At 37.8% G+C, this 26,542-nt stretch overlaps 1 protein-coding gene across 2 annotated transcripts; it reads right to left on the bottom strand.

Moving 5' to 3' along the window:
* Nucleotides 1–1,308: 1,308 nt before the first annotated feature.
* On the bottom strand, nucleotides 1,309–26,268 carry tgs1 (trimethylguanosine synthase 1). Of its 2 annotated transcripts, XM_055032962.1 has the most exons (14): nucleotides 25,899–26,268; nucleotides 23,110–23,177; nucleotides 22,034–22,146; nucleotides 20,106–20,301; nucleotides 18,456–18,977; nucleotides 15,900–16,032; nucleotides 13,785–13,871; nucleotides 10,773–10,917; nucleotides 7,780–8,062; nucleotides 6,536–6,697; nucleotides 5,040–5,186; nucleotides 3,228–3,444; nucleotides 2,826–2,904; nucleotides 1,309–2,027 (listed from the first exon to the last, which is right to left on the bottom strand). In XM_055032962.1, the coding sequence occupies exons 1-14, from the start codon at nucleotides 26,006–26,008 to the stop codon at nucleotides 1,914–1,916; spliced, it is 2,376 nt and encodes a 791-aa protein (XP_054888937.1). In that variant the 5' UTR covers nucleotides 26,009–26,268; the 3' UTR covers nucleotides 1,309–1,913. The 2 variants fall into 2 exon arrangements, with proteins under 2 accessions (XP_054888937.1, XP_054888938.1); XM_055032963.1 differs by lacking the exons at nucleotides 22,034–22,146; nucleotides 23,110–23,177; nucleotides 25,899–26,268 and having other exon boundaries at nucleotides 18,456–18,972; nucleotides 20,106–20,253.
* Nucleotides 26,269–26,542: the final 274 nt, after the last annotated feature.

The following is a 26,542-nucleotide window of genomic DNA, read 5'->3' on the forward strand; positions in this document are numbered from 1 at the left end:
CCTCACTCCCTTATGTGTTTCTTTCTCTTTCTTTTGTTCATACTATATGCTGGATGTTGTACTGCATGCTGTGTCCTGAATGGACTGATATAAAACTTTTTTTTAACTTATTTGTTTTTTAGGTCGTTATAAGAGATTGGTAGTTTTGTGGTTTAGTTTAAGCACAATTATGACAGGACACAGTTTCTTTCATTGAGGTTCTGCAGCCTCTGTGGAGCAGATGTTGTTAGCAGTTGCAGATACTGTAAAGTGGGACATGGAAACATTTTCATATGTCTCATGTGCAAACGGGGGGTTGATTCTGTCAGTTTGTTACTCAACTTGTTGAAAGTGAGAATGGAATAAATGAGTTTCAAATTTCTCCTTTAGCTGTTCCATCACCCGGATTACATTGTCCAGAGTTCTGCCCTGTTGATGATGTCTACTGATGAAGGCTTATTAAAACCAAATAAATTATAACATTATTTAGGAGCAAAATAGAAATAGTTTACTGTTACAGCGCTGGTCCACTGCCATTCATCCTTAAAAGGATTCAAGATTAGTTGAACATGGTGGCCTAAAAATGTAATTTTCCTACTAACTTAGAAAAATGCTGTGATATGCCAAAGCTTATAATTTCTTCAAGAATTTTATTTCTTGTTATATTTGTACCTGTGTACCCATTTTTTCAGCTGCTGGGCTGATGATGCAGGTGTGTTTACTGTTTATTTTACCGAGCAAATAGGAAGGCTAACTTTCCCTGAGTTATGCCATATGTCACTGTTGACTGTAACTTAAAAAGAAAACAGTGAGGTGAATCTGGATCACTTCCCTCATGGAAGAAAGACTCAGTGGGAGAGAGTTGAACACAACGACTGAAGGAAAAAAGAAAAGGTTCAAACTTCAGAAATAACACTATAGTTATAATAGACTGAGTGATCTTGTTTCTATTGTCTTAGCCTGTTTTCCCCTTTTCACCTGTATGCATAACATCAGGTTAATATGTAAGCATATTACATATTGTAATTTCTGCAGTTATGAAAGCCTTAAATTCTCTGTTCTCTTCTGTCCTGGAATCAGCAGAACCCGGTTGAATCAGGATTATTAACTTGTCGCATACAGCCCAATACATCTTGTGATAAACTGCATGATGCTCTCTATACGTTATAAACTGGGCTACGTAAATGCATATTCGTGACTGAGTTTCACTTTTTTCAGCTAAGAAGCAGACAGTCATCCTTCTGTCCCCAAACTTGATCATCCTTTTCTATTCTTAAAATTTAATGCAAAACGCTGAGGTGTCTCGTCTCAATACACAATTCAACTTCATTCATTTCAGAACTACTTTATTGATCTCACAGGAAAATGGGATGTAACTCATTCAAGGCTCTTCAAAGAGTTATTGTAGAAGCTGAAATATGTGTTCAAAAGAAGCCTCTCGAATACATGCTATTATTGCATTACGGTCTGACGGAGAGGATGGTCAGGGTTGTCCAGAACTTTCTTGATTTTATGTAGAATCCTTTGCATCATCATCTTCAGAACAGAACCAGCCTTCTTTATTAGATTGCTGAGCCTTTCTATCTTCTTCTGCAACAACTCAAACCACCTTCAGAGTTTAAGATCTGATTATAGCAACTACACTGCATCACCTTGTCAAGTGTATACAGAGAAGTTTAAATAAACTGTTGGAATGTTTAAAGTCTTGCATTTACAATCTATAAAAGACATACTTCATGCTTTTTATACAAATGTCCTAAACATTTTCTACACAATTACATGCAATTTAGAAAATAATTGATTAAAAAAGGAACTTAATGTAAAACTTTTACTGGATTTAGAAGTACAAAAAAAAGGGGATAAAACAAGCCTTCACTTTACTTTTAGGATTTCTGCAGAGAAAATCCAAAATAAGACATAAAAACAAAATCCTGCTAAGCATCAGGTTTTATCAGGTGGCCAAAATAAGCAGTTACAGTCTTGAGCTTGTTGTTAAGGAAGTTCTGCTCCACTTCGACTTTCCCTCCTGGACCTGCCAAAGAAGCAACCTGCGATCAAGGAGACATGGATGTAAATATTGGAAATTTTTCAGCACATTCAAGCTGTTGCCACATGTCTGTGAAGCTCCTCCTCTACAGCTTTATTACTGGACCAGTGAAACTTTTATGTTATGTGCTACTGTTTTTTAAATTAATTGGTTTCTATTATTTGGTTCAAGCACAACAACAAATCCTGTTAAATGTTCAGTGTAGAAATTAAAAACGTGTAAAAAGTCTACATACTGAATTTAGATTGATTCAGTGCCAACAGTAAAGGTCCAAAGAAATGATTGATTCTCAGAGATAAAATCTATGGTCTGAAACTCATGGATCATAATTACTGATTTTCATTTTTATTGTGTGTAAATTCAGTATGTCTATTAATCCAGTGATTTCATAAACATATGTTACATCAAAAGCATTTCTAGAGTTTCCCGCTCAAGAAGATGTTGATTAATTCAGTAATAATTCATTATCAGCACATTTCAACACTTTGGCTCTCCTGTTACTGCATGAAGAATTCATTCTGTATTACATTGGTTGTAGCACAGCTACAAGGCTCCACTGGATATTATTTGTTCCTGACTGCTAAGATAATTCAATAATACCACTGTAGCGAACCCAGCTTCACTGTTTAACTGTGTGAAAGTTTCTGGTAAAATGGAATTAAAAAAGAAAAATGCTTTCAAACAGCACAATGTTGAATTTTATATTAAAATGTATGCAATACTTCTTTGTAAAAAGAAGGCTTATTTTATATTAAATTTTGTAATGCATTACATAAAAACACATAAGGAAAACATATACCTGATTCATATCTGCGTTGCGGGGCAGAAAATACACAATATTTTCTGTTATCTGTTTGGCTTGGCTGAAGATCCTGAAGGTGTCGCTGGTTAAGGATGAAAACAAATCTTTATCAATAGGAAGATTTAGTTCAGTTCTTTGACAATTTTCACTGACAGGAATGTCTATTGTGAATTCTGATGTTTGTTCATTTTATTATGGTTTTTTTAATGTAAAAACTGAACTGTCTTATTGTTGAAATGTGCTAAAATTCACTTCACTTAAAAATATTCTCTATATCAGTTTAATTGGACTGAAATTTACTTAATGTAATGAACAATAATAGAGGTTAGTCACAGCTTTTGGTACACTCACGCAAATGAACAAATACAACATTTTAACCGGCATCACTTTAAAGGATATCCATCAGGTTCCATCATGGTCTGAATGTCAAACACATCTGCATTCAAATAGTCCGGTCCGCCCCATGGTGGGGACAGGAAGACGACGTCTCCACGCAGAGTGGGCGCCAGCTGGAGGAAGTCTCCTTGTAGGAAGTCAATTCGGTCAACAACATTGTAGACCACAGAATTGTGCCGAGCCATGGCCAGCCGCTCTGCATCTATATCAATCGCCACAACTAGAAAAGCCACAGAGCATAATAATTAAAAGACAAAATAATCAATTAAAATGAAAAAAATAAATAAATAAATAAACTAAGCACTTGCACAATGTAGTGGGCAGTTCTGTCTTCCAGAGCAGTGGTCCCCAAGCTTTTTATTACCGCACACCGGTCAAGACTTGGCAATTTTGCTGCGACCTGGGTGGGGGCGTCAGATAATGCTTCTGCATGTTGGTGTTCCCGCTAAAGCCTCTTTTTTTCTCTCGGCCCGATTATTGCAGCCTGTGGGGTTTTCCCTGACTGGGAGCCTATTGAATGTGACAGGGAGCCAATCTATGTTGCATGACTGTTTTTTTGTGTTTGTGATGTAAAGCACTTGCACTTTGAAATGTGCTATACAAATAAAATTTGATTTGATTTTGATCTGAATCAGAAAACCTGGTGACATAAGAACAGAGCAAAACCCAAAAAGTTGACATGGCAACTGAGAGACTGGTTGACATCAGAAGTGATCTGTGGAAATGGTTATTACTATATGTAAAGGTCATTTTTATATATATTTGAAAATGTTAAATAAAAAAATTAAAAAACTGACCTGAAAATTATAGTGTAGCAAATAGAGTGGCTGCTCCCATCATCTTTTATCAAACACCTTTTCTTTTTGTTACTTATTTTATCGCTTAAAATGATCCACAAACTATCATTACTGTTTCTACATTGTCATCCGTGTTTGATTATTCTAAATTCATATTATGTTGGAGATTTTACTGAATTTTCTTCTGGAATCGGGATGCTTGTGGATGGAATCAGTTTGTGTGTGGTGTGTTGCTCCTGCCGTGTGGCTGGACACATGAACCGATCAAACCTGTTGGCCTTTTATTGGTTGGTGTCATCATGCCGTGTTAACCAGACCTACAACTCACAAGCTCCACTCCTCTCGTCTCGTCTTGACCACTGCCCTAATGCTCTCTGATGCTGGTCGCTAAGGTAACATTTACATGTCCCTTCAAAATAAGAGACAGATGCACCACAAAAACATTTCAGGAAAATTTTATCTCACTCTAACGACTAATGGGAACTCTAAGCTTGTTTCTCTGCAACCAGACGGACCCATCTGGGAGTGATGAGAGACAATGAGACCCGGAGTGTTGCTTTTTCACAGGGTCTCTACGTGGTGAAGCAGTTTGAAGGCTTCATTCCCTCATTAGCGAACCGGTCGACACATATTATTTAGAACAGGCTTGGAATGTGGGAATCACCTACCAGGATAAATTCATTCTTCTGTCTCTTCTCTTTGCCTTTTCCCTTCACAAAGAAACTTTCCAAAGAATCTGATCTGTTTCTGACTCATTTTGCTGCTTGTGGCTCAATGTTGGCGCGCAAGACGTAACCGATTGGTCCACGTACCAGGGGTTGGGGACCACTGTTCTACAGGGTTGACGTGTCAACACAAGGAACTAACTACACGTTCCGTGTTCAGTCATAGGGGAGTTCAAAGTGTTCAGCAGAAGATTTACTAAACCCAATGTTTTCCTTTTTATATTCTCCAGAATGTAAAGTTCCCTCCACTGTGATGTGAAATCAAGAGAGCACAAAACAAATAGTAAGCTCACCTCTCTTTCCAGTGAGTGCAAACTGGATGGCATTTCCTCCCACACCACAGAAAGCATCAATCACCACCTGGGAGTCAGCAAAGCTCTGTTCCACCCTGAGGGCAATGTGCTCAGCAATTTTCTCTGGTGTCACAGAAAACCAGCCCTCTGCAACAGGGAGTAAACATCCAGAATGAACACAGAGGGTGGAGACCACCTGATATGGAAGAAACATCCAGAACTGCGCAGCTCATAGTAGCATGTCAAAGTAATTAAAATTCAAAGGACACAGAGCTAAGAGCATGTGGCTCCATAACGTGCATGGAGTTTAGACCTGAACCATGAGAACAGAGAAATGTGACAACCTGTTGTGTTGCACCAAATCTTTACTTCAGCAGCTTGCATTCCTTACCAAACACATCAGGAAAAATTCCTTGGAGTTCAAAATATGAATCATGATGTGTAAGCCAGGATACTTTTTATTCTCAATGAATTTTTCTTCCTGGTAAAGTAAAATAAATACAACAAATCCGTCCAATGAGAGCTTTGAGAGATTGCGCTAACTTCTATACGAAAATGGTGAACCACATTATGTTTAGTTGCTTTCTTTTCCTTTATTTAACTTTTGAAACAGACAGATAATGTGATTATAATATGTTTGTATATGCGTATTTGCATTCATGGTGGATTCTAATTTGTATTCATTCTCTTTGTGGAACCACACACACGCACACACTCACCCCTACACACACACACACACACGCACACGCACTCACCCCTACACACACACACACTCACATCCCCTCACTCCTACACACACACACACGCATACACACACGCCTACACACACATACACCTGTCAAATCCACCTATAATCTGCTGATTAAAGAGAGACAAACCATCACCCGGCTTCATTATTGGCTAGGGGTCATCTGGGCATCTAATCGGTGCGCATTCTGTGATCACCATTTCCATTCCGAACCCCAGACGTGCAAACAGCATTATAAAAGCAGTTTTTAACATTACATTTGTAGATGTAACTCAAGCATCCATTAATACACTGGAAAACACAAAAGTCCTAGCCAGGGATGAGGCAGTGGAACAAATTGAACATGACCAAGTAGAGGAGATGTAACAGAATTAAAGTGACTGAATCAATATGAGAATCCCCCAAAAAACATGTATAAAACACAGAAAAATGATTTAACTGAATGAGTTTTTTGAAGTGAGAGAGAAGAGCTTCTCAGGAAACTACAAGCAGAATGAGAGCGTCATTCAAATCTCTGAAATCAAAGAAAAGCTGTGAAATAAAAATGTTTACAAGTGACTTGTCAAACTAACAAACACTTGACAGAGGATGGAAAATAGAAAACCTTTAAATTATCTATCTATGCCTTAAATAATCGATAATCTGCTAAATAATAAAAAAAACTAGACAACTGGATGTTTTCACAGGACAGAGATTCCAACCCCTCATTGAAATTGGTTTCTGACATGAGCCAGATGTGTAAACTAACCTCGATCCAACCTAATCCCTTCATCATAGCGGGAAAACAGGCGGTAGCGTTGAGCCCAGTATTTGGCAAGCTCAGGATCTGCTTCCATTTCTGCTGGAACCTTCGGCTTCTTTCTTCTTTTACGGTTTTTATTTGGCTTCTTCACATGCTTTACCATCTGTCCTATGTAGACATACACAAGATTAATTATTACACTGAATCAGCATTTATTCAACTAATCTGCATGAACAATTAGAAAATGTATAGTATTAAAAGATAAATTTGAACAACTACAGCGCTTTCAGTCAATCCAAGATGTTATGAAACTTTAAAACTATTTAAAGAAGCAAAGTGAGATCCCTCGATCTGAGGAAAATGTCAATGTGATGAAATTTAATAAAAAATGATGCCATTTCCAAGTAACTTAACTCAAAGTTTTCAAATAAATATTTCAGAGATTAGAAATAATAAAATAAACCAAGAATTTTAAAAAAGCACTTTTTTTCAGGGTCTTCGTTTGAGTGTTGGCTTGAGGTTTTGAGTCGATCAGACTTCTATACATAGTCTCACGTGAAGTCATAGTTTGATTAACTTTGTAACAGCCATCTTGACTGGCAGTTTTTATGGAGTTTTATTTGTTGTTTTTAAGGCTCTACAGCTATTAAGTTTTGCTGGGTTGCAGGCGTGAAACCCAGATGATGTGTGAAATTCAAATGGGGATCATGAAGATTTCTCTTGCTCTCTGTGAAGCAGATGCTTTTTTCCTCTGCTCCCTCCCTGCCCTGCTTGGTCTGTTTATCTCTTTTCCCATATTTTTGGAGCCTTTCTTTGCACATCTTCCAAATCTACAAATTCTGGATCTGGTCAACCGGTCTCTCAATGCAATTGAGATCTATCTACACATACTGCCTGCCCGAATCTTGATGTTTCGATTATTTCTTATTCACAGTTGGGCACGTTTCGGGCTTGCTTACCTTGACCTTAAATGTCTGAATTGGATAGACTCCAGTTTTGGAGTGCAACACTGCTGGGACAGAACAGGTTTCTGGCAGTTATTAGATTGGTTCTTTTAACATATTTGGCTGTTCATAATGTGTTTTTTTTTTTTAACTCGTAATAATGTACACTCTGATCTCGTTAAGTCACACCTTCACTCATTATTCACACATTCCCAAATGCTTACTTGCTTAGTAATTGTGAAGTGTGTTACAGTACTCTGAGAATAGAAACCCAAACATATTCAATTAATGAAGGAAAATTCATACCTTCAAGTGTGTGTGATGGAACAATGTCCACCTTCTCTTGAAATGTTAATGATCTCCCAGGATTCTCCACGTCACTTGGCTCTTCCACAGATCTTCCAGTGAAGTTGGAGGAAGAGGAACATTCATTGTCTTCCATCATTTTTGTTTCTGAAGTGGATTCATAATTACATCTTCCTTCTTCTACAGGCTCATCATTTTTCTTCTTAATTCCCTTATTCCTCTTTTCGTCTTTTACATCCATCATCTGAGCTTCCCTTGGCAAGTTTTGAAGAAAATTTTGAACCTACAAAACAGTATCCATGTATTTAGAATTCCATGTAACAAGACTACAAAAAACTGCTCATTTTTATTTTTTAGAACTTAAAGGTGTTTTAGAATCTCCCCCGAAGTTATGCCTTTCTCATATTTTTCCATAATACTTTGAAGAAAGTCATCTGAATATCAGAAGGACGAGAACATACCAACAGTTTATCCAACATGCTAACTACAGTATCACCTAACCTAAGGGTTAGGGTTAGGTGTTTAAAAAAAACATCAAAGGTGGAAAATATTAAGTTAACACCATATTTGCCTTGGGGATATTTCAATTTAAGCAAACGGCATTCTCTGTGTGCTTAGCTACACTTTCAAGAGGAGAGGACATAAAACCGGCATATTTTAATTAAACTTTTGTTTAATAGACAACCATTGGACTAAGCACTGTGACTTCTCCAGTTTTTAGCTTTTGTCACCAGGGATGATAGATTGGAGAGCAGTAAGGAGGAGCAGTGTGTGCATTATGCAGTGTGCTGTGCTGTTCACATTCTAATGGACATCTTCCTCAACAAGACACATACTTCTCTATAACTCTAATATGTAGATTAACACAACTTGAATCTAAAGAAAATGCTCAATCTGTATTTACATAGACATGCAAATACAAATTTGTACACTGCTAAAAAAGAAAATAATAATTGATGGTATCTCCACTGAATGGATAGTCCCAATCTAACTCCCAATCTAACATTTATTGGTAACATTTATTGTGTGGAAAAGAGAGACAGTGAGCAAGACAACCACTATAAAAGAGTGATTCTCCAGGTGGTGATCACAGATTCCTCTGTTCTCCTACTTTCTGGTTGATCTTTTTCATTTTGTAAGTGCTTTCAGTTCACTGAAGTTGCTCAAGTAGTGCAGTCAATCCATGAAAGGAGATTTGCTGCGTCTCCCAGTAGTGTCCAGAGGATGGATTAGGTACCAGGAGACAGGTCAGTACACCAGGAGACACAGAGGGGATGTAGGAGGGCTACTACCCAGCAGCAGGACCACGACCTTGTCCTTACTGCAAGGAGAAACATGAGGTTCACTGCCAGGGTCCTACAAAATGACTGCAAGCGGGCCACTAATATGCTTGCACCTACTCAGACTGTCAGAAACAGACTCCATGAGGGTCGTTGGGGGCCTGGCATCCACATATAGGGCCTGTGCTTACAGCCCAACACTGTGCAGGATGATTGCCGTTTGCTACGGAACACTAAAATTGGGAGATTCATCATTAGAACCCTCTGCTCTTCACAGGTGAAAGCAGATTCCCACTCAGCATGCAGCAGTTTGTAGATGGCCACACAGTCCTCCATGTGCCAGCCACAGGTCCCATGACTGCCATAAGGCAGTGGGATGAGGTCTTCAGACCCACTGAAAACCTTGTGCAGTTGCCTGTGGGTTCCTTCTTACATAATTTGTGCTTCCAGGTCATGAAACCCACAAAACAGGAACATTAAAAAAAACTGAATACTGTAAAGAAATCAGCCCAAACTACTACGTACGTTTTGCAGAAAAGACAGAAATTAAAATCAAAATATGGTACTTTAAAAATGATATGCCAATCTTCAATACTTTGCTTTAATCATTGCCTTGATGCAACAAGGCATTCAGCTTGTGGCATTGCCTAGGAGTAACGGAAGCCCAGATTTCCTCGATGCTTGCTGTCCAGTTCTTCTTTGTTGTTGGGTGGTTTAAGTCCAGTGAGCTGGCTGGCCAATCATGCCCTGTGATGGCACAGCCATCAAACCAGGCTTTGGTGCTTCTGGTGGTATGGGCAGATTCCAGGTTGTACTGGAAGATAAAATCTGCATCTCCATACAGATCCTATGTGGAAGGAATCAAAGTCCTCTAAAACATTCTGGTAGACTGTTGACCTTGGGTTTAAGAAAGCAGTTTATGAACACCTGCAGCAGAAATTTCGCCCCAAATCATGAGTGTGGATATTTCACTGTGGAGCTCAAGCAGTTTGAGTTCTGTTCCTCACTTGTTCCCCTCCAAAACCTTGGACCTTGATTACGAAATGAAAGGCATGCTTTACTTTCACTGGAAAAGAGTACCTTGGACCACTAGCCAATGGTCCAGCCTTTCTTCTCCTTGGCCCAGCTGTGATGCTTCCTACGTTCAGGTTCAAAATGGGGAACCTTAACAGTTTTAGCCCATGCTGTTAGTTGCATCTGAATGTGGTGTTTTTTCAAGCTGTGACTTCCTCCTCATTCCACTTTTTCTGGATCTCTGTCAGACTCTTGAATCTTCTCTGTTTGATAATCCATTGAAGCCCACAGTCACTTCCTTTGCTTGTGCATCTTCTCTTGTCACATTTTGCCCTTCCACTTGACTTTGAGTTGATAATGAAAGTCTTGGCCCTGTGTACGTACACTCCGGTCTTGACTTGGCCTCAGGTTAGATGGTCTTAACTACAACAAACATGCATGCGCACACACACACACGTACGCATACACACATACACACATACATATCCCAAATTATGTAATACTAAGTCAGAGTGTGAGGAGTTCAAAAAGACGTTTGGAAGTCTGTCTCTGTCAATCTGATTGCTGCATGACTTCACAAAGCAAGCCACACTATGCATAGTCCTGGTTAAGCTTTCCCACTGTCAACTAAGACTGTCCCTAACTAATAATACACAGACAAGCTGAATAAAAAATGTCAAAACAGTTTAAACAGATTACCTTGTAGAGGGCAGGGCTAATTTGATTTGAGTCATCTCCATCCGTCTCAGAGAATCTGGTGTGTTTGTTGATGCTTCTGACTACCTTGTTAGTCTTTTTAGGCCATGGACCATCAAAATGTTTATAGTTTATGACAATTCCCGACCTGAGAAAATAATCAGCAAAAAACATTGTTATTTTTACACTTTCGAAAAAGACAACAGACCATTTGGCCCATATGCCGAAATGTGAAAGAAATATCTTAAAAAGATTGTTTTTTTTACTTACTTAAGGTAAGTAATATCACACAAATAAACAGCGGATTTTTATTGCTAAATCCTGAAGATTAATCTTCAGTGCAGATTTAATCTGGAAACTTGGGTAACATGGGTAAACTGATAAAATTAATGAAATATGTTTCTTTCTGCTGGCAAGAAGGAACTGAAAGTGAAGACAACAACAAAAAATGAGCGTAAAATATGATAAAATTGTTCATATTTCAGGACGCTATTTAAAAAAATATTTAAACGAGAATAAATCTTTCTAAATCCCCCCAAGAACCATTTTACAAACAAAAATTTGTTTGTAAATGTGGTAGATGAACACATCTACCAGCCATACCAGAACAGTGTGCTCCACCACCCATTTGTTAAAACCGGATTGGTGGGGTCACGTGATGCAAATGGCGGAGTAGCAGCTCTTTGCCAGGGCTCCTGCAGCTGAATATCTTTAAGCCTCCTTTCGATCTGAAGAAGTGTGATTATTGTGGGCTGAAGTGTTAGTTTTCATCCAGCAGTACCCAGAAGAAACTCAAACTCTCGTCAAAATCCACAAAATTAGGAGGGGACCAGCTTTCAAAGTGCAGCCAGGCAAACATGGAGGACTCACGACCATTGCTGAGCCACATGACTGCGGACAGCTTGTTGGAAATAATAACCGTTGAAGTGCTTAAAGGGGTGGACTGCATGATAGACCCAGTGCTAAAAGAAAGCTTGAAGCATGCACATTAAGAATCACTACCCTGAATAAACTGGTCTCTGAAGCAGAGGGCCTCCTTCAGAGGAGAATCTGTGAATTATATATATATAATTTATCACTGTCTGGCATGTTTATCTTGTATATTGTTGCTGATACAGTGATACAAGTGTTCAATAAATATATGTGTGGAAGGAAAAAATGGGATAGTATGAAATTTATTTTCCAGTTCATACATAAAGCTATACTACAGCCCTGGAGCGCTAACTGTCTATTGTCATGCAGCTCTGCTCCACCCATATATACACCCTAAACATATTTCAGCGCAATTTGCGCCAAACCACCCAATAGACAGGAGATGCAGAAGAAATGCTGTCGTATTCCATGCATCGCGTAGATTTAAAAACCCTGTTGAAAATCAATGAAAACACAGACCTTTTCATCAATTACTGAAGACCTTCCAGAGGAGAGGGATGTCAACATGTCCAGAAAAAAGATATGCTACAAGCACTTAGCCGTCATCAACAACTCATCAGGGAAGTGTCCAGGAGACATCCTAAGCACAAGCCTGAGTCACCTCAAGTGGCTCCTCTCAATATAGAGATGCAATGGCTCTACTCTGAGTCCCTCCCAGATAACTGAGCTTCTTACCTTATCTCTAAGGGAGAGCAAGACACTGTGGAGAAAACTAAGTTCAGCCACGTGTATCATTGATCTTTTTCTTTTGGTCATAATCCAATCAATGCTCATGGCCATAGATGAAAGTAGGAGAGTAGATGGTAAATTGAACCATTCGCTCTTTGACTCAACTCTCTTCACCACAACAGACTGGTACAATGCCTACTTCGCTGCAGATGTTGCATTTATTTGTAATTTTAACAATAATAATACTTGCTGAAATATGTTCAAAGACTCGTAGGAATCAAGTTTTTGGATTGTTTAGGATGTAGCTGAAGGTTAATATTCAAAGACATTTTATATGAATTGATCCAACTTGAAATGCTTCAAGACCACATTACATCCAAACTAAAGGATGTCTTTTTCACAACTCTAAATATCATACTCACTAACCTTTGATCAATATACTGTGAATATAATCACTTTTGGTTCATACCAGAAATGTTTTTGTTTTTGGTATCATGTTCTATGATCTTCTCATGAAGGTTTAATTTGCAAATTTGAATTAAAGAATAATAGAAAACGCAATGTTGAATTGTTGGAATAATTGTATGTAAGTTATCCCATGTATTGTTTTTCTTACTATGTATGTTGGAATGCTGTAAAACTGTTACTGTGAAGATTAACTACTTATTCTGTTTGATGTCCAGAACAAGATTATCACGTACAAGATAATTGTGTTACATAGAAGAAGAGGCAATCACAATATACATTATCAAAGTACTGTCTTTGCATCTCCTGAGGTTACAGTTTGTTTGTTGTCTCTGGGGTCATAAAGTTCAGTTCCTGAGACTTTGGGTTGTATGCAAACGGCCCATTCTTCCTATCAGGCTGGATGTTGCCCTGGCCATCCGAGGTGACAGAATCATCATCACTTCAAAGATAAAAGAAACACAAATTGATCCCAGGGGCATTGTAGTCTCCTGGTCTTTGTATTTGTATCTAACACTTAGTTGGGAATTGAGAACTGGCACTGTAGCTGTGTGATGAATTGTTTACCCAATCCCTTTTAGAGCTACAGTGTCCTTGTGTAACCAGGGTGACCTAAGGAAATAAAAGGCGTTGAGAGCCAAGACGTACTCAGAGTGTGTTGGAGATTGTAACTGATGTACGTCTCTGGGGCACTCTCCTCGCAAGTAAAACTTAACTGATGTGTTCTGTCTTTCTTTCCAGGTAGTGTTTTACTAATGTTAGGGGTTTAAACCTGACATGAATTATCATAAGAATCGTAAGATAACCAATTGGTATTATTGTTTAATAATATTTTGACAAATGACACATTTTATATTGGATCATATAGCTAACTTTCTGGTAGTTGTTTAAACAAAAGCAAGCGGAATTGGAATAGAAAAATACTTGAATAGAAGGAAAAAGACTTACTGGGACTGGGCTTTGTGCTTGAGTCCTAGTTTGGACCAAACCTCCTTCAGTGTAAGCTGTGGACATTCTTCCACATCCAGCTCATGACTACAGGCAAACAAAAAATGCAGCTATAAGAAGAGACAACTGATCTACAGCCAATGCTTCGCTGACCTTACAAGCCTTTAACTAGAGCAGTGTTTTACATGACGCACACTGCCCTGCATGTTTTTGGCATTTCCCTGCTTCAGCACAGATGATTTCAATTGAAGGTTAATAACAAATCAGTCAAGTTTATTTGTATGGCAGATTTCAGCAACAGGGCAGTTCAAAGTGCTTTACATCATAACACAAAAATATAGACAAAGAAGACAGTCAATAATTGAAATGTAACATTTTGTCTGGTGGCATTATACATCAGAATGTTTATCAATGTTTCATTATAATATTTCAAAAGCAACTCTAAACATGTGTGTTTTAAGTCTGGATTTAATGGAACTCAGTGTTTCAGCTGTTTTGCAGTTTTCAGGAAGTTTGTTCCAGATTTGTGTTGCATAGAAGCTGAATGCTGCTTCTCCATGTTTGGTTCTGGTTCTGAAGATGCAGAGCAGACCAGAACCAAAAGTGATAGCTATGCGGTCTCTTTTTTTAGATTTCATAATAAACATTTAGTCGAGTTTTACGTTCAGTTTTACAGAAAAGCTGTCTAGCAGATCTAACTTTTTGTCCATTTCTCTATGGAGATTTATTCCTTTCAGACACAACCTTAATTATAGTGGCAGGAATGGAATCAAAGATACCTGAAATTTCAAAATGAAAGTTATCTACCAGTTTATCTACATGGTTACAACACAAAGGCAAAGTGAAAGTGTGTAATAGATTAAATGTTTCTGCTCCATGGTCTGTGAAAAAACATTTTGTGATAGTAGTAGACTCGATGGTAATTGTGCTTTCAAAGATAACAGTGAAATGATCAGATAAAGCAACATCAGTTACAGAGACATTGGAAATATTCACACCCTTACAGATAATCAGGTCCAGTGTGTATCTTCAGTTGTATGTTTCTTGTTCATCATGTTGAGTCAGACCACAAGAATATCCCAAAGACTGGTTTTGCTAAATTACAATCATCTGAATGGGTGTGTTGAAGCAGGGGAACATCTAAAACATGTAGGTTTGTAATGTCCCGAGGACCAGGAATGACAAACACTGATCTAGAGTATGGCTCATACTATAGTCATTCTTATCACTACATCTGTCATAATAAACAATCAATAATTGCATGATAAATTAAAATAAGCTAAATAATTTCCATTTGCATAATTTATAATTTTTCTCTTTTCTCTCTCTCTGTCCACCACTCTGGTGCTTTGGTCTCAATTAACCCTATTTATGAAGAACAATTTCTTTTACTGAGACTTCATTATTCATTTATCTTTTATTTATTTACAATATTTGAAATGTCTTCCTGTTCCAGAGCTAAATATTCATTTGAATTTATAGTTTGATTTGTGAGAATGTGTTCTCTCATTATAATGCAATTGGCATTATATTATTTGAAAATGGCATCAAACCAACATTATTTTTTATTGCAATAACTTCTTTGGCAATTTATCATCCAGAAAAATTTGTCATCGTGACAAGGCCGACTTACCACGTGGTCCTGCTTTCTAACACATGTCGTACTTCTACTCTCTTATGGGTAAATAACAAACAAGGTCGGCTTTCTTGTCTGGTCTTGGGACACCAGAGGCAGTTTTACACACACCAACACTATATTACCCACAATGCAACGGTAGCCCGGCTAGCAATAAACACCGGCAGTGTTCTGTCCAAGAACACATGGCTGTTTGTCCAGTTATAAAACAGGAAGTTAAAGAAAATGTCAATCATAGGAAACCTGTGTATTCTAGTGCACACTACATTTTTAAGTTAAAGCTTGCAGACCAAAAGTGGAACCCATTCCCCTGTCCTACACAAGAGGGCTAACAATTCAAATTCCAACTATTATTATTCATAATTCCAAGTCTTTACACTGAGCCAGAATCAGATCAGTGTCAAAACAATTTTTTTTTATTCAGCTAAGGCCATGCTTTCAGCAGCAGAAACAGTAAAAGCGATCACCACAGAACTGACCTGCATTTGGTTTTCATAAATCTTCTTGGGTGCTTGTCATCGTCATCATCACCCTCTTCATCACCTGTTCTCTCTGAAGTTTTACTGTTAGAGCCACAGGCTCTCTGAGGTAGGACAGGAACTTGCTTTGAATCTGGATGAAAAGAAATAAACACGTTAGAAAATTCTCCAGCAGCTCTCTAACCTCAGTTTGACCAAGGAAAATATTCCAGAGCTTTGAGAAACAAACTGTGCTGTTCCAATATCTATGAAGACACCTCAAAGTCACCTGTTGCCTTGGAATATTACATTCCAATAGTGCTGTAGAGACTCCTATTATAATACAAGAGTTTTATAATAGGATATGGTTAAGTGGACTTACTGAAGTTGAACGTGAATTCTCTTACCCTCCCTCAACCAATTCATCTTCATCCTCATCTCTGACCTCTTCCTCACAGGATTTTTTTCCCTGAATTTGTCAGTGCTTCTGTAATAAAAAATTATTTTATCTTAAGGCTTTGTATACATCTTCTCCAGAATTGCCAGTATCAGGACTTTATTATATTCATTATACTTCTTTATAGTAAACTATACCTCAAAGCAATCCAAAGTAACTATTTTTTTAGTCATGTTTTTGAACTTTGAGAAGAAATCAGGGTACGTAGAGAGAACCCAGGAATGTGTTAAGCGAGGAATGACAGGAAAAGGCCCTCATGTGCATATCTACATGAACAAGCTCTAAATTTCACATGCACGAATTACACCAATTGCTCACTTAGATGAGTAAACTCAATGGTGGGCTTCATGGAGAGGGACATTTTTACATTAATGTTTAAAACATTAAAAACTTTAAACCTTCCTGAATATAAAAATTGAGAATAATCAGACAGCTTTAATTTGAGACGATAAAACATTTTCTTAATTTATTTAAAATGATCCAGGCTGTGAGCAAATCTCATCTGGAAAGGTAGATTGTTCCATAGAATCGGAGCAGCAACAGAAAAAGCCCGATCTTCTTTCCTCTTAAGTCGGGTCTGAGGAACTGTCAGCAATAGCTGATTGTTTGATCGTAGGGTTCTGGAGGCAGACTGAAAATTTAAAAGGTCCCGAAGATAAGGGGGAGCTAACCCATTTAAAACTTTCTAAGTTAATAAAAGAATCTTAAAATCTATTTGATAAACGACAGGTAGCCAGTGTAAAGAGGCCAGTATGGGCCTGATACGATCACGCTTTCTGGTTCCTGTGAGAAGCTGTGCCGATGCGTTCTGGACCATTTGAAGTTGCTGCATCTGTGATTTATCCATGCCACTATATAATGAATTACAATAATCCATTTGTTGCAGAACTGATTCTGCAACAAATTCATTCAGTGAGAGTAACAGAAGAAACTATCAGAATCTGTTGAAAATAGTGATTGGCTAATTGTACCACCATGTGCTCACATACACAAGCACTTGGTGAATTGGGATGTTTCTCAGAGAGCACATTTATCAGTAACATTATATGTAAATTATCCATTAGCCTCCAGTGGTTCTTAACCTTTTTTGAGACACCAAACCCACCATTTTCATATGCGCATTCACTGAACCCTTCTTTAGTGATAAATAAAATATGATTTTTTTTCCAAATTCAAAACATAGGTATAGGCTTTTTTTACTGGTGCCCAAAATGAGTCATGCATGAACATCACCTGTCTTAATAAACAAAACCAACACAGTGCATGAACTCACAACAAATTACAAAATTACTTTATTCCGGCTCCTAAAAAAAATACATATTTCGGCCCCATAAAAGAATTTCAGCCACCCACATTTTATTTTATTTAATTTTTTTTGCTATTTTACTATTTAGAAAAAAATTTGGATTTTTAAAAGAATTTAACATTTTTAAATAACTTAATTTTTTTTATTTGAAATTTGTTTCTTGCTGTTTTGAATCCAGAAAATACTCTTTTACTTTTACCCATCTCCATGCATCTTCAAGAAGTGTTTCCTTAGTTTTGCCAGTGAGACTAGAGTTGCTCAACTTGGCGTTGCAGATGGGACTCTGATTCCCATCCCATTCCATGATACACATGAATCCATGTTGTACATATTTGTCCAACCACTTTCTTTTTTTGCTCGACATGTTTAGTATGGATTAAAATATTGAGAAAGAAATCTCAATATACAACTACGACAGCCGTTGCCTACTGCGCACTAAATTTCTCGCAGCACTAATTAGCCAAGCAATATCACGTGAACCTCTGAAGTAAGTGATGACCAAGCGCTGCGCGTCATCACAACTGTACACAAATTGTCTTTACCTCCACGGCAGAGGCTCCGCCGAACCCCTGAGACCGACTCATCGAACCACTGGGGTTCGATTAACCCAGGTTAAGAACTACTGCCTTAGATATTTATAAATAACAAATTACCTCATTGTCAGGCATCAAAATGCAAAAGTAAAAAATATTTAATCAAAAAGCTGAGCAAGGCCATCTTCAAGGGTTCTTTTTACTTTTCATGGGATACATTATTAATAAGCAGCTTAGATAATCATGCTGCAAACTGCAACATTATTTCTGAGGCACACTACCTGTTTGTTTAGCCGAGCCGTCCTGAAGGTTACCAGCAGGTTGCTTCTGATCATCTCCAGCAACTGAAGGTTCCCCACAGTAACACTCCTCATCAACATTCGCTCTAAAAAGCAGGAATCTGTTGGTCTCTAAGTCTGCTGCACAGCTCCTGCTTTGCTCTATTATGCAGTTTTCTCTGAGCAGATCACTCATAATATCAACTTTGTTTTCTTCCTCTTGGCTTCCAGCTCCAGTTTCCCCTTCACTTTGTTCTTCTGACTGAATCAGAGTGTCGGTCTCCACTTCATCACTCGTGTTTGAGTTACACATTTGAGGTTCAGTAGTCCAGCCCAGCGATGTCCAATATAAAAATCGCTCCCGATACAAGTAGTAAGTTTCTGCAGCCAGTTGGTCCCAGAGAGCTTTCGTGTCTGGATTATTCCAGGGAGCAGTGATGGCTCCAAAATGGTCTCCAGACGGAGCACTGGTGTCTGGATGCTTTTCCAGCCAGGAGTTCCACAGCAGTTCCTGTCCATTCTGAACTTTATGGTGTAGAAAACAAGAAAACAACAATGAAAAATAGATTTTTAGGTCCTAAAGCATTGTTCCAGTTGAGCTGCCTCTAAGATCTGTTTTTACTATGCTAAAACTCTAAATGGTATTTTAAATCATACCATAGCTGAAATAAGGTCAGCAGGTATCACATGTAATTTTTCATAAATTATACATTGTCAACATCCCAGCCTTTAAAATCCTTGTTTTGTGCTTCAGCAGTAAGTAGTGGTTATATTCTGCTCCCTAATGTGTCCATGTGAAAACAGACAGATTAATAAGATATTTTAAAAGCTTTTAGGCTAAAAATTATTTATTTTATTTTGGATTTTTTTTCTTTACATTATTCTATTTGTAATGAGCTAATTAGTAATTGACATCAAGGCATTATGTTTGGATTTATGCCATTATGCTAAATTACCTGGTTAAACTCCAGGTCGGGGGCTCAATACGCCCCCGACCGCAATTATCAATGTTACTGGCAATTCACGCTAGCTTATAACAATTGAAGTTAAGAGCTTGGCATCTTAACTTACCTCGATATGTATTTTTTCAGATTTGACTGTTAATTTTTGAAAGCTAGAAGTTCATGCTTTCAAGGGAGGCAAAGGTGACAGCGGATCACTGATTACTTTCAAACTAATGAAGAAATCAAAAAAGCGCAATGTGACTTGGATGTAAAATATAACACGCTTTCCAGAAATGTAGTGAAGAAAGTACAGACACTTACTGTAAAATGTAGAGTAAAAATTGAAAATACCCACAATTAAATCTACTTAAGTAAAGTTCAGATACATGAAAAATGTACTCAAGCACAGTTTCACCACTGGGAAGTAGCTGTAGCATAGCAGAGAGCGGGGGGTGGGGAGTGTGAGCAGCATGTACACCAGCATGGTTTACCGCCCTAAGACTCACTTCGTGGCTTTAATTGGTTGTTTCTGACCAAACAGGGTATTTTTGCAGATAGAACTGAAGGATGACAGAAGACCTCAATTTTCACTGAATAGCTGTCTCAGTCTGTAGTTGTGTGTGAGAGGGAAAACAATCGTTTTTGTCCTAAATGCCCTCCAACCCCCAATGGTTAAATGTCCGTGTACCCATTGTGTTGCTCTTCTTACCCCAGTAGTTTTCCCAGGAAGTGTCATGAATCTCTTCTGCTCTGACTTGGTGTACTTCATTCTGATATTCCTCAGAAATCACACAGTGGTCAGATAGAGCTGCTTTGGAGACCTGCTGGAAATCTTTGTCTACCTCCTTCTCTCTCGGTAGTTCTTCTATGCGTGTGATTGGCTTTCTGTTTGGCCTTCTTTTTTTCTGTTGTGACAAAAAAAGGAAAAGGTGCCTCAAGCACACTTTACACTGACATGATCAGGGTTTATAAGCATGGTGAGTCGCCATAATTTAAAAAGTAAAAATAAAATTGAAAAAAAGACAGACTGCAGGCATCTTTGCTGCACTGAGCATTTCAGTGGAAGAGAAGAATTATTCCGGGTTATAAATAATTATTCCTGATTTATAGTTGATGCATTGACAGTTTAAAAAGCTGGGAGCATGCATTAATCACACCCCTGGCACTTCTGCGGGTTGACCACTTCACGCGCTGTTGCTCCATCTCTGAAGTTTACCTTCGAGCGGGATCGCACACGTCTCCTTTCACTGAAACAGTACAGAGGCTCACCTGTATGGACATTTATATCAACCCCTGTGAGGTTGGCACTGTATTAGCTCTGGTTGTACAGCTCAATGTGAACCACATTTATAACCCTTTAGTCGTGGTTTGAGAGGTGCATGATGAGCATCCAGTGAGAATGATAAATCTTTGTGAACAAAGCCTTATGTGCAGCATGTGCATTTACATCTCAACAAGGAAACTCTGTCTGCACTAATACAAGTTATGTGTTCCTCATTTAGACGTGCTTTCGTGCTCCTCTTGCAGTCACACAGCACGCCGATTTTGATTTTTTATTTTATTTTTTTTGCGGCAACACGATGCATCATACTGTGCCAAGTCAAGTGCTTTGTATTACAGTCATCCAGAGTTGCTACATACGGCCAAAGATCAGAAAAACGTCTTGCTTAAAGCTCAGGCGACCAAAACAGTCTCTGAGGAGCTTCTTAAAAACCTCAAGACATGAAATGGAAGAGCTATTAAAGCCACATAAATTAAATCTCCTATTTGTTCTTCTGTATCCAGCGCAGATGTGCAGGCCAGAGGATTTAACTCATCATGCACGGCTGGTCCAAGGTTGTATCAGGCCCTGGTTAATTGAGCAGAATTGATTTAGGGGCCCCTCTTGCTGTTAAGAACATGATCACCACTGAAGCCCAGTTCATACTACATAATTTTAGAATTGACAGTCAATTTTCAAAACGTAAGAGACCACACACTAGCTGACAAAAAAAAATGTAGGTATAACAGCTTTGATCCTGCAGTGTGTTGTGTTCAGCAAAAAATTGTGTAGTGTGATCTGGGCTTGACAGCATTTCAACATGGATTTAGTGGAATCTTCATACCGGGCATTATTTTACATTATACTTAACATTACAGCACTATTAATAGTAGCACCACTGAAGTTTTTATTTCAAACAGTTTCAAAACTGCGTGTGGGTAATTACTGTAATAACACTATGCAGATTTGAATACGCAATTTGTTTCCTTTCAAAGACAGTTTGAATTTTTCAGATAGGGCAAACAGTTGGCTTGTAAAAACGTGTCGCTAACGACATGGTCATTCTGCAAGGGTTAAACTCGTAGCATCAGATTGTTGCTAGGATAACAAAATCTAACTATAAAGATTGTTCTTTGAACTTTTACAAAGTAAACTTTCCAGCTCCTTGAAATCTTAAACAATTTAAAATATTTGAATTTAGCTGAAACCATTCAATCAAATTTAACAGCATTACATTTCTGTGTCTGTGGTTTGTGTTAAAGTGCTAGCACTTATAGGGGCCTCTGAAGGCGGTGGCCCCCCAACCACAGGGCTTAGGTAGTTTTAAGGAGGAAACCCTGCATAATGCACAAGAAAATTCATCAAGTACCACTGACCTGAACCTTCTGCTCAGAAGAGCTGGCAAATGCTACAGGCAAACCCATCTTAGCCATCAACTCAGACTCTTCATCCAAGATTTCTTCCTCTTCCTCATCCTCATCTTCAGATCCTGTCAGTGTAAGAAAATATACATTTTAATTATTGAATTAATACACTTTACTTATAGCCACCTTTGTTGACACTGCAGGACACAGCAAAAATACATCAATGAAAAGATACAACAGTAAAATAATGAAATCAACTCTATAGAAACAGCAGAAATCATCAGATATAAAAACTGTTTATATTCAGTTGTGATTTGAATTGAGGAAGTGAATCGACATTTCTGATTTGGGATGGAAATGTATCCCAGAGATGAAGAGTAGCGTGGCTGAATGCTCTATGACCGATCGCAGTGAGAATTTTTCAACAATTTTCCCTTGTTTACAACAATTATGTGTGCTGTTTGTTTTAATATTATCAGTCAAAGATCAAGTTGTAAATTTGACAGATGCAATTCAAGCCATGGAAGATTAAGTACCAGGTTGGTGTTCTGAAAGAATCATAAGACTGAGTAGCTTCTCGTGATATAATCTTAGAAAAATTCTTTCCAAAGATAAAAATTTTTCTTTCAATTTTTTTTCTCAGAATTTCACTGGCATAAAGCCCAGTTCAAACTACACAATTTTTTTATTACACAATTTTGCCCTTACGATAATCTTGGAACCTTCAACGTTCTAAGATTGTCACTTGCTATAATCGTAACCAATCATCCTATAGTGTGTGGTGTGTTACGACTGACTGGGCCCAGTCAAAAGAATGTTGGGACCGCTCCGATTTGAAATTAGGAATATAAAACAATGATCACAGCATGCGTGGTGACCCCCGACTGGGAGCAAGAACGCAGCCTGTCAAATGTGACAGGTAGCATGTCACATTTATTTATTTTCAACAGGAAAATAAATAAACACAAAAATTATAAACTCACTTAGCCTTTGTGACTAAGACAGGAGCTTTCTGTGACACCTCTGAGAATACAGGCCCTGGTTAATTCTACAGAACACTAAATGCTCTGTAGAACAATATACAGTACCTTGCACTTCAGTGACTTCTCTGCCAGATGAAAGCAGTCTGTTATCAGAGCGATACAGCTCTCTGTCCCTGTTGAAAGGCAGACATACAAAGACAGTCATTGAAGACAGAGTCCACATACATGAACCAGATCTGTGACACATTAAGGGTTTCTTACGTTAACTGCTGCAATATTTGTTCCACTTATTGCATTACTAATCTGGATTTCTTTGAGTAATGATCAGCCAAACTTTATTTGACCCTTAGCAAACATTCATTTTATTAATGAATGTTTATGTGAAATGGGCTTGATGAAAACAATTAAAAAACAGGGAAATATCGAGCAATGGAAGATGATTGTCCTTTTATTTTATATAACAAATAAATAAAAGGGCAATATGAATTCAAGAAGGATGAAAAAAATCATGTTTATATTTGGACAAAAGCAGGCAATCAAAAGTATAATTAATAAACTTGCTGGTAATATGTGTTTTAGTGACTGTCAAACAAAGTCGCCAAGCAGCTGAATAGGGGAATCACTGTTGATGCGCTAGATGATAAAAATGTAAATCCAGGCTGCAGTTAAAATGGTCTTGTTTTTATCAATATCTTCAAAAATCCAAGGCAGAACGTCAGTGGATAACAGACATCCATGTCTAAAAGCAGCATAAAAACAGATCGGCAGGTTTAAACAGTTACCAAAGACAAAAAGTCATACAAGCTTAAAGCGGTCAGCAAAGATTAGACTTTCCCCATCACTTATTCACTAAAGTCACCAGGTGAGCAACAGATGATCTAGAACCACTAACACCACATGATCCAGAGCTATGCCTATCCACCACAATGTCCCTATCAAAATATGATACTCGTGTTTTCCAATCAAATAAAAACCTATAGAGATCCAAAATATTAAACAATGAAACCATTTTATTCTAAAAATGAAATAAAGAAGAGTTATAGTTATTTGGTGATTCTAGCCCTGTAAAAACTGTACCTCAGCACCCCTGAGGTACAGGAGTGCTGTAAAATACTGTGAAATGTCTCATCCCACGGTGAACCAATACATAACTTTTACAAGCCTTTCACATACATATCGACACTAAATGTAACAATAATGACCAAAATAAAACACAGGATATATTAAGGCCAGCTAAATTCTGGTGGTGGGAGCTAAACAGGACCCTCTGAACGCCATGCAGAACGCTACGGACCGTGGTTGCCTAGAGACGGACATTACACAGCCGTGGTGAGCTGCTATCAACCCGCGTCTTTTCAAATTACCACCTGATACTCCATTGTCCTTACAAGCAAAAACTCTTGCAGAAATACAGATGTGAGTGACACACCAGGCTGAACAATGCCAGTGAAGATCGATGGACAAAAACAAATGTCCATTGTGGTGCAGTGTGCTGCTGTATGATATGGGACAGAATGGATTACGAGACGAACACTGAAGACCCATCAGAACCTAAAGAACCATTCATCAGCTTGTCTCTCAGCACCTCTCCTGAGGCTGATAGGGTACAGAACATTTTAGTATTGATTCAGTTTCTTATTGAGCTTTTTGTTGACTATTGTGGTTTGATTTATTTGCGAAGGATGTTGAGATTTGATGATACTTCATTTAATATGCAATAGCATTAGCCAAAATAATATAAATGCCAATTTAAATAACATATCATGCTAATAGATTAACAGTTCATACATAAATATTTCCTACATTAAAAACATTTGTTAGGACTTTCTGTTTTATTCAGAAATATTAATATATTTTAAGAATTCAGGATTCATTAGTCATTTGATGTATTATTTCACTATCATTTTATTAATGTGGTTCACCAGTTTGGTTAATCTAACCAATATGCTTTCTCAATAACAACAGCTGTTATAGCCTTTGATCGGCTCTATGTGGTGAGCGGTAGGACCTACTGTTCTTTTTTATGTCTTTGCTTGCTCATGATGCTCTGATTATACATCAACAGCTTTTTATTTAATTCAAAAATGATTAAATGAAATTAATCGAATACAATAGATAAATACAAATGATAGAAATTGGTTAATTATTTTTAGATTTAATGGAGAAGAAAAGGATTTCTTTTTTGTTGTTTGTTTGTTTGTTTCTGCAAATGCAAGACAAGGTGAAGGTTCTGGAGTGGCCCAGTCAAAACCCGGACTTCCATCCCATAGAGAATTTGTGGAAGGAAGGGAATAGGGCTGTTCACATCTACCTTGCACAACCTGACAAAACTGAAACAGTTTATCAGGTTGGAGAAATGAATGAGCAGCTGACTGAGAGGAACTCTGACTCCCTCCTGGGGAAACAAACACCAAATACCGAGTTGAAGGGGGCAACTATTTATACAATCACTTATGTTAAATTTTTTTTATTATTATTTTATATAAATTACAGTTTTTCCTGTGACAGTAAAATATTTTCTTTCAAAAGAATACAAATGTTGTTAATTATGATTAAAAGCAGTAAAGATGTAGAACATGCAAGGGGTGAATATTTTTACAGGCATATTATCCTCGAAATGATACGAAGATGAAATCGACTTTTAACCCCCAAAAGCAAAAACAAATGCTGTAAAACATTTTACTACAATTGAATAATAACATGTAGCCAGTAAATGTATTTTGATTACATAGTAATTCCACATGCTCTAAAGGTGTATTAAGCTGTGTGTGCTGCGTCCTTTACGTGTTATTGAGAACAAAAACAGTGTTGACACAAAATGGTATTAAACCGTAAAACCGGAAGAGAAGGAAACTTTATGCCGTTTTTGTAAAATGAACATGAGAAATTCTCACCCCACGAAAGCTCTGGAGCACCGAAGGAGAACAGCATCTTCCTTCTCAAGGGTTTGACTGATGGAGAAAATAATGTCCGCCACCACCATCATTTCTCTTCTCTCCAGCATCTACGCGCTCTGCTCCAAATTTCAGACGTACAAATTCTTCAGCGACAAAGAGACCCAACGTGCAACATTGGGTCTTGTTTCTTCTTCTGGTGCTTTATGGCGGCTTGCACAACAACTGTAAGGAGCTTTACCGCCTCCTACTGGACTGGAGAAAATCGGCAGAACAACCAAATAGATCCTCTCTAAAAGATGAGTTTTTTTTTCTTCCTTCTTTCGTCGAAGATGTTTCAGGTTTAACATCTTCGAAACTTGAAACATAGAAAAACTTCAAAAAAAAAAAAAAAAAGAAAACCGATAAACGCATTTACTTAAAACCACATGTTAAAGGTGTATGCTGTCCTATTTATCAGTGGTTATTGCTTATTTAAAAACTCAACCAACTTGCCAAAAGAGCTGGTGCATATTTCTCAAGATACTGAAAACACAAACAGGACAAGACTTTATTAGTTTTTTAACGGTTGACTTTCTTTGTGTCCTTTTTGTTTAATGGGGTTAGTGCATTGTATTTCATGAAAACATGTTGTACAAATTCAG

The sequence above is a fragment of the Poeciliopsis prolifica genome, unplaced genomic scaffold (genome assembly GCF_027474105.1).
Source record: "Poeciliopsis prolifica strain line A6 unplaced genomic scaffold, Auburn_PproV2 SCAFFOLD008, whole genome shotgun sequence".
NCBI lineage: Eukaryota > Metazoa > Chordata > Actinopteri > Cyprinodontiformes > Poeciliidae > Poeciliopsis > Poeciliopsis prolifica.

Excerpts from the sequence above, each read along its gene's own strand:
- tgs1 (XM_055032962.1), bottom strand. The coding sequence starts at position 26,008 with ATGCTGGAGAGAAGAGAAATGATGGTGGTGGCGGACATTATTTTCTCC. Across the intron at positions 20,302-22,033 it reads CTTCTGAGCAGAAGGTTCAG|AAAAAAAGAAGGCCAAACAG; the intron begins GTCAGTGGTACT and ends TTGTCACAACAG. Across the intron at positions 3,445-5,039 it reads TGCACTCACTGGAAAGAGAG|TTGTGGCGATTGATATAGAT; the intron begins GTGAGCTTACTA and ends TGGCTTTTCTAG.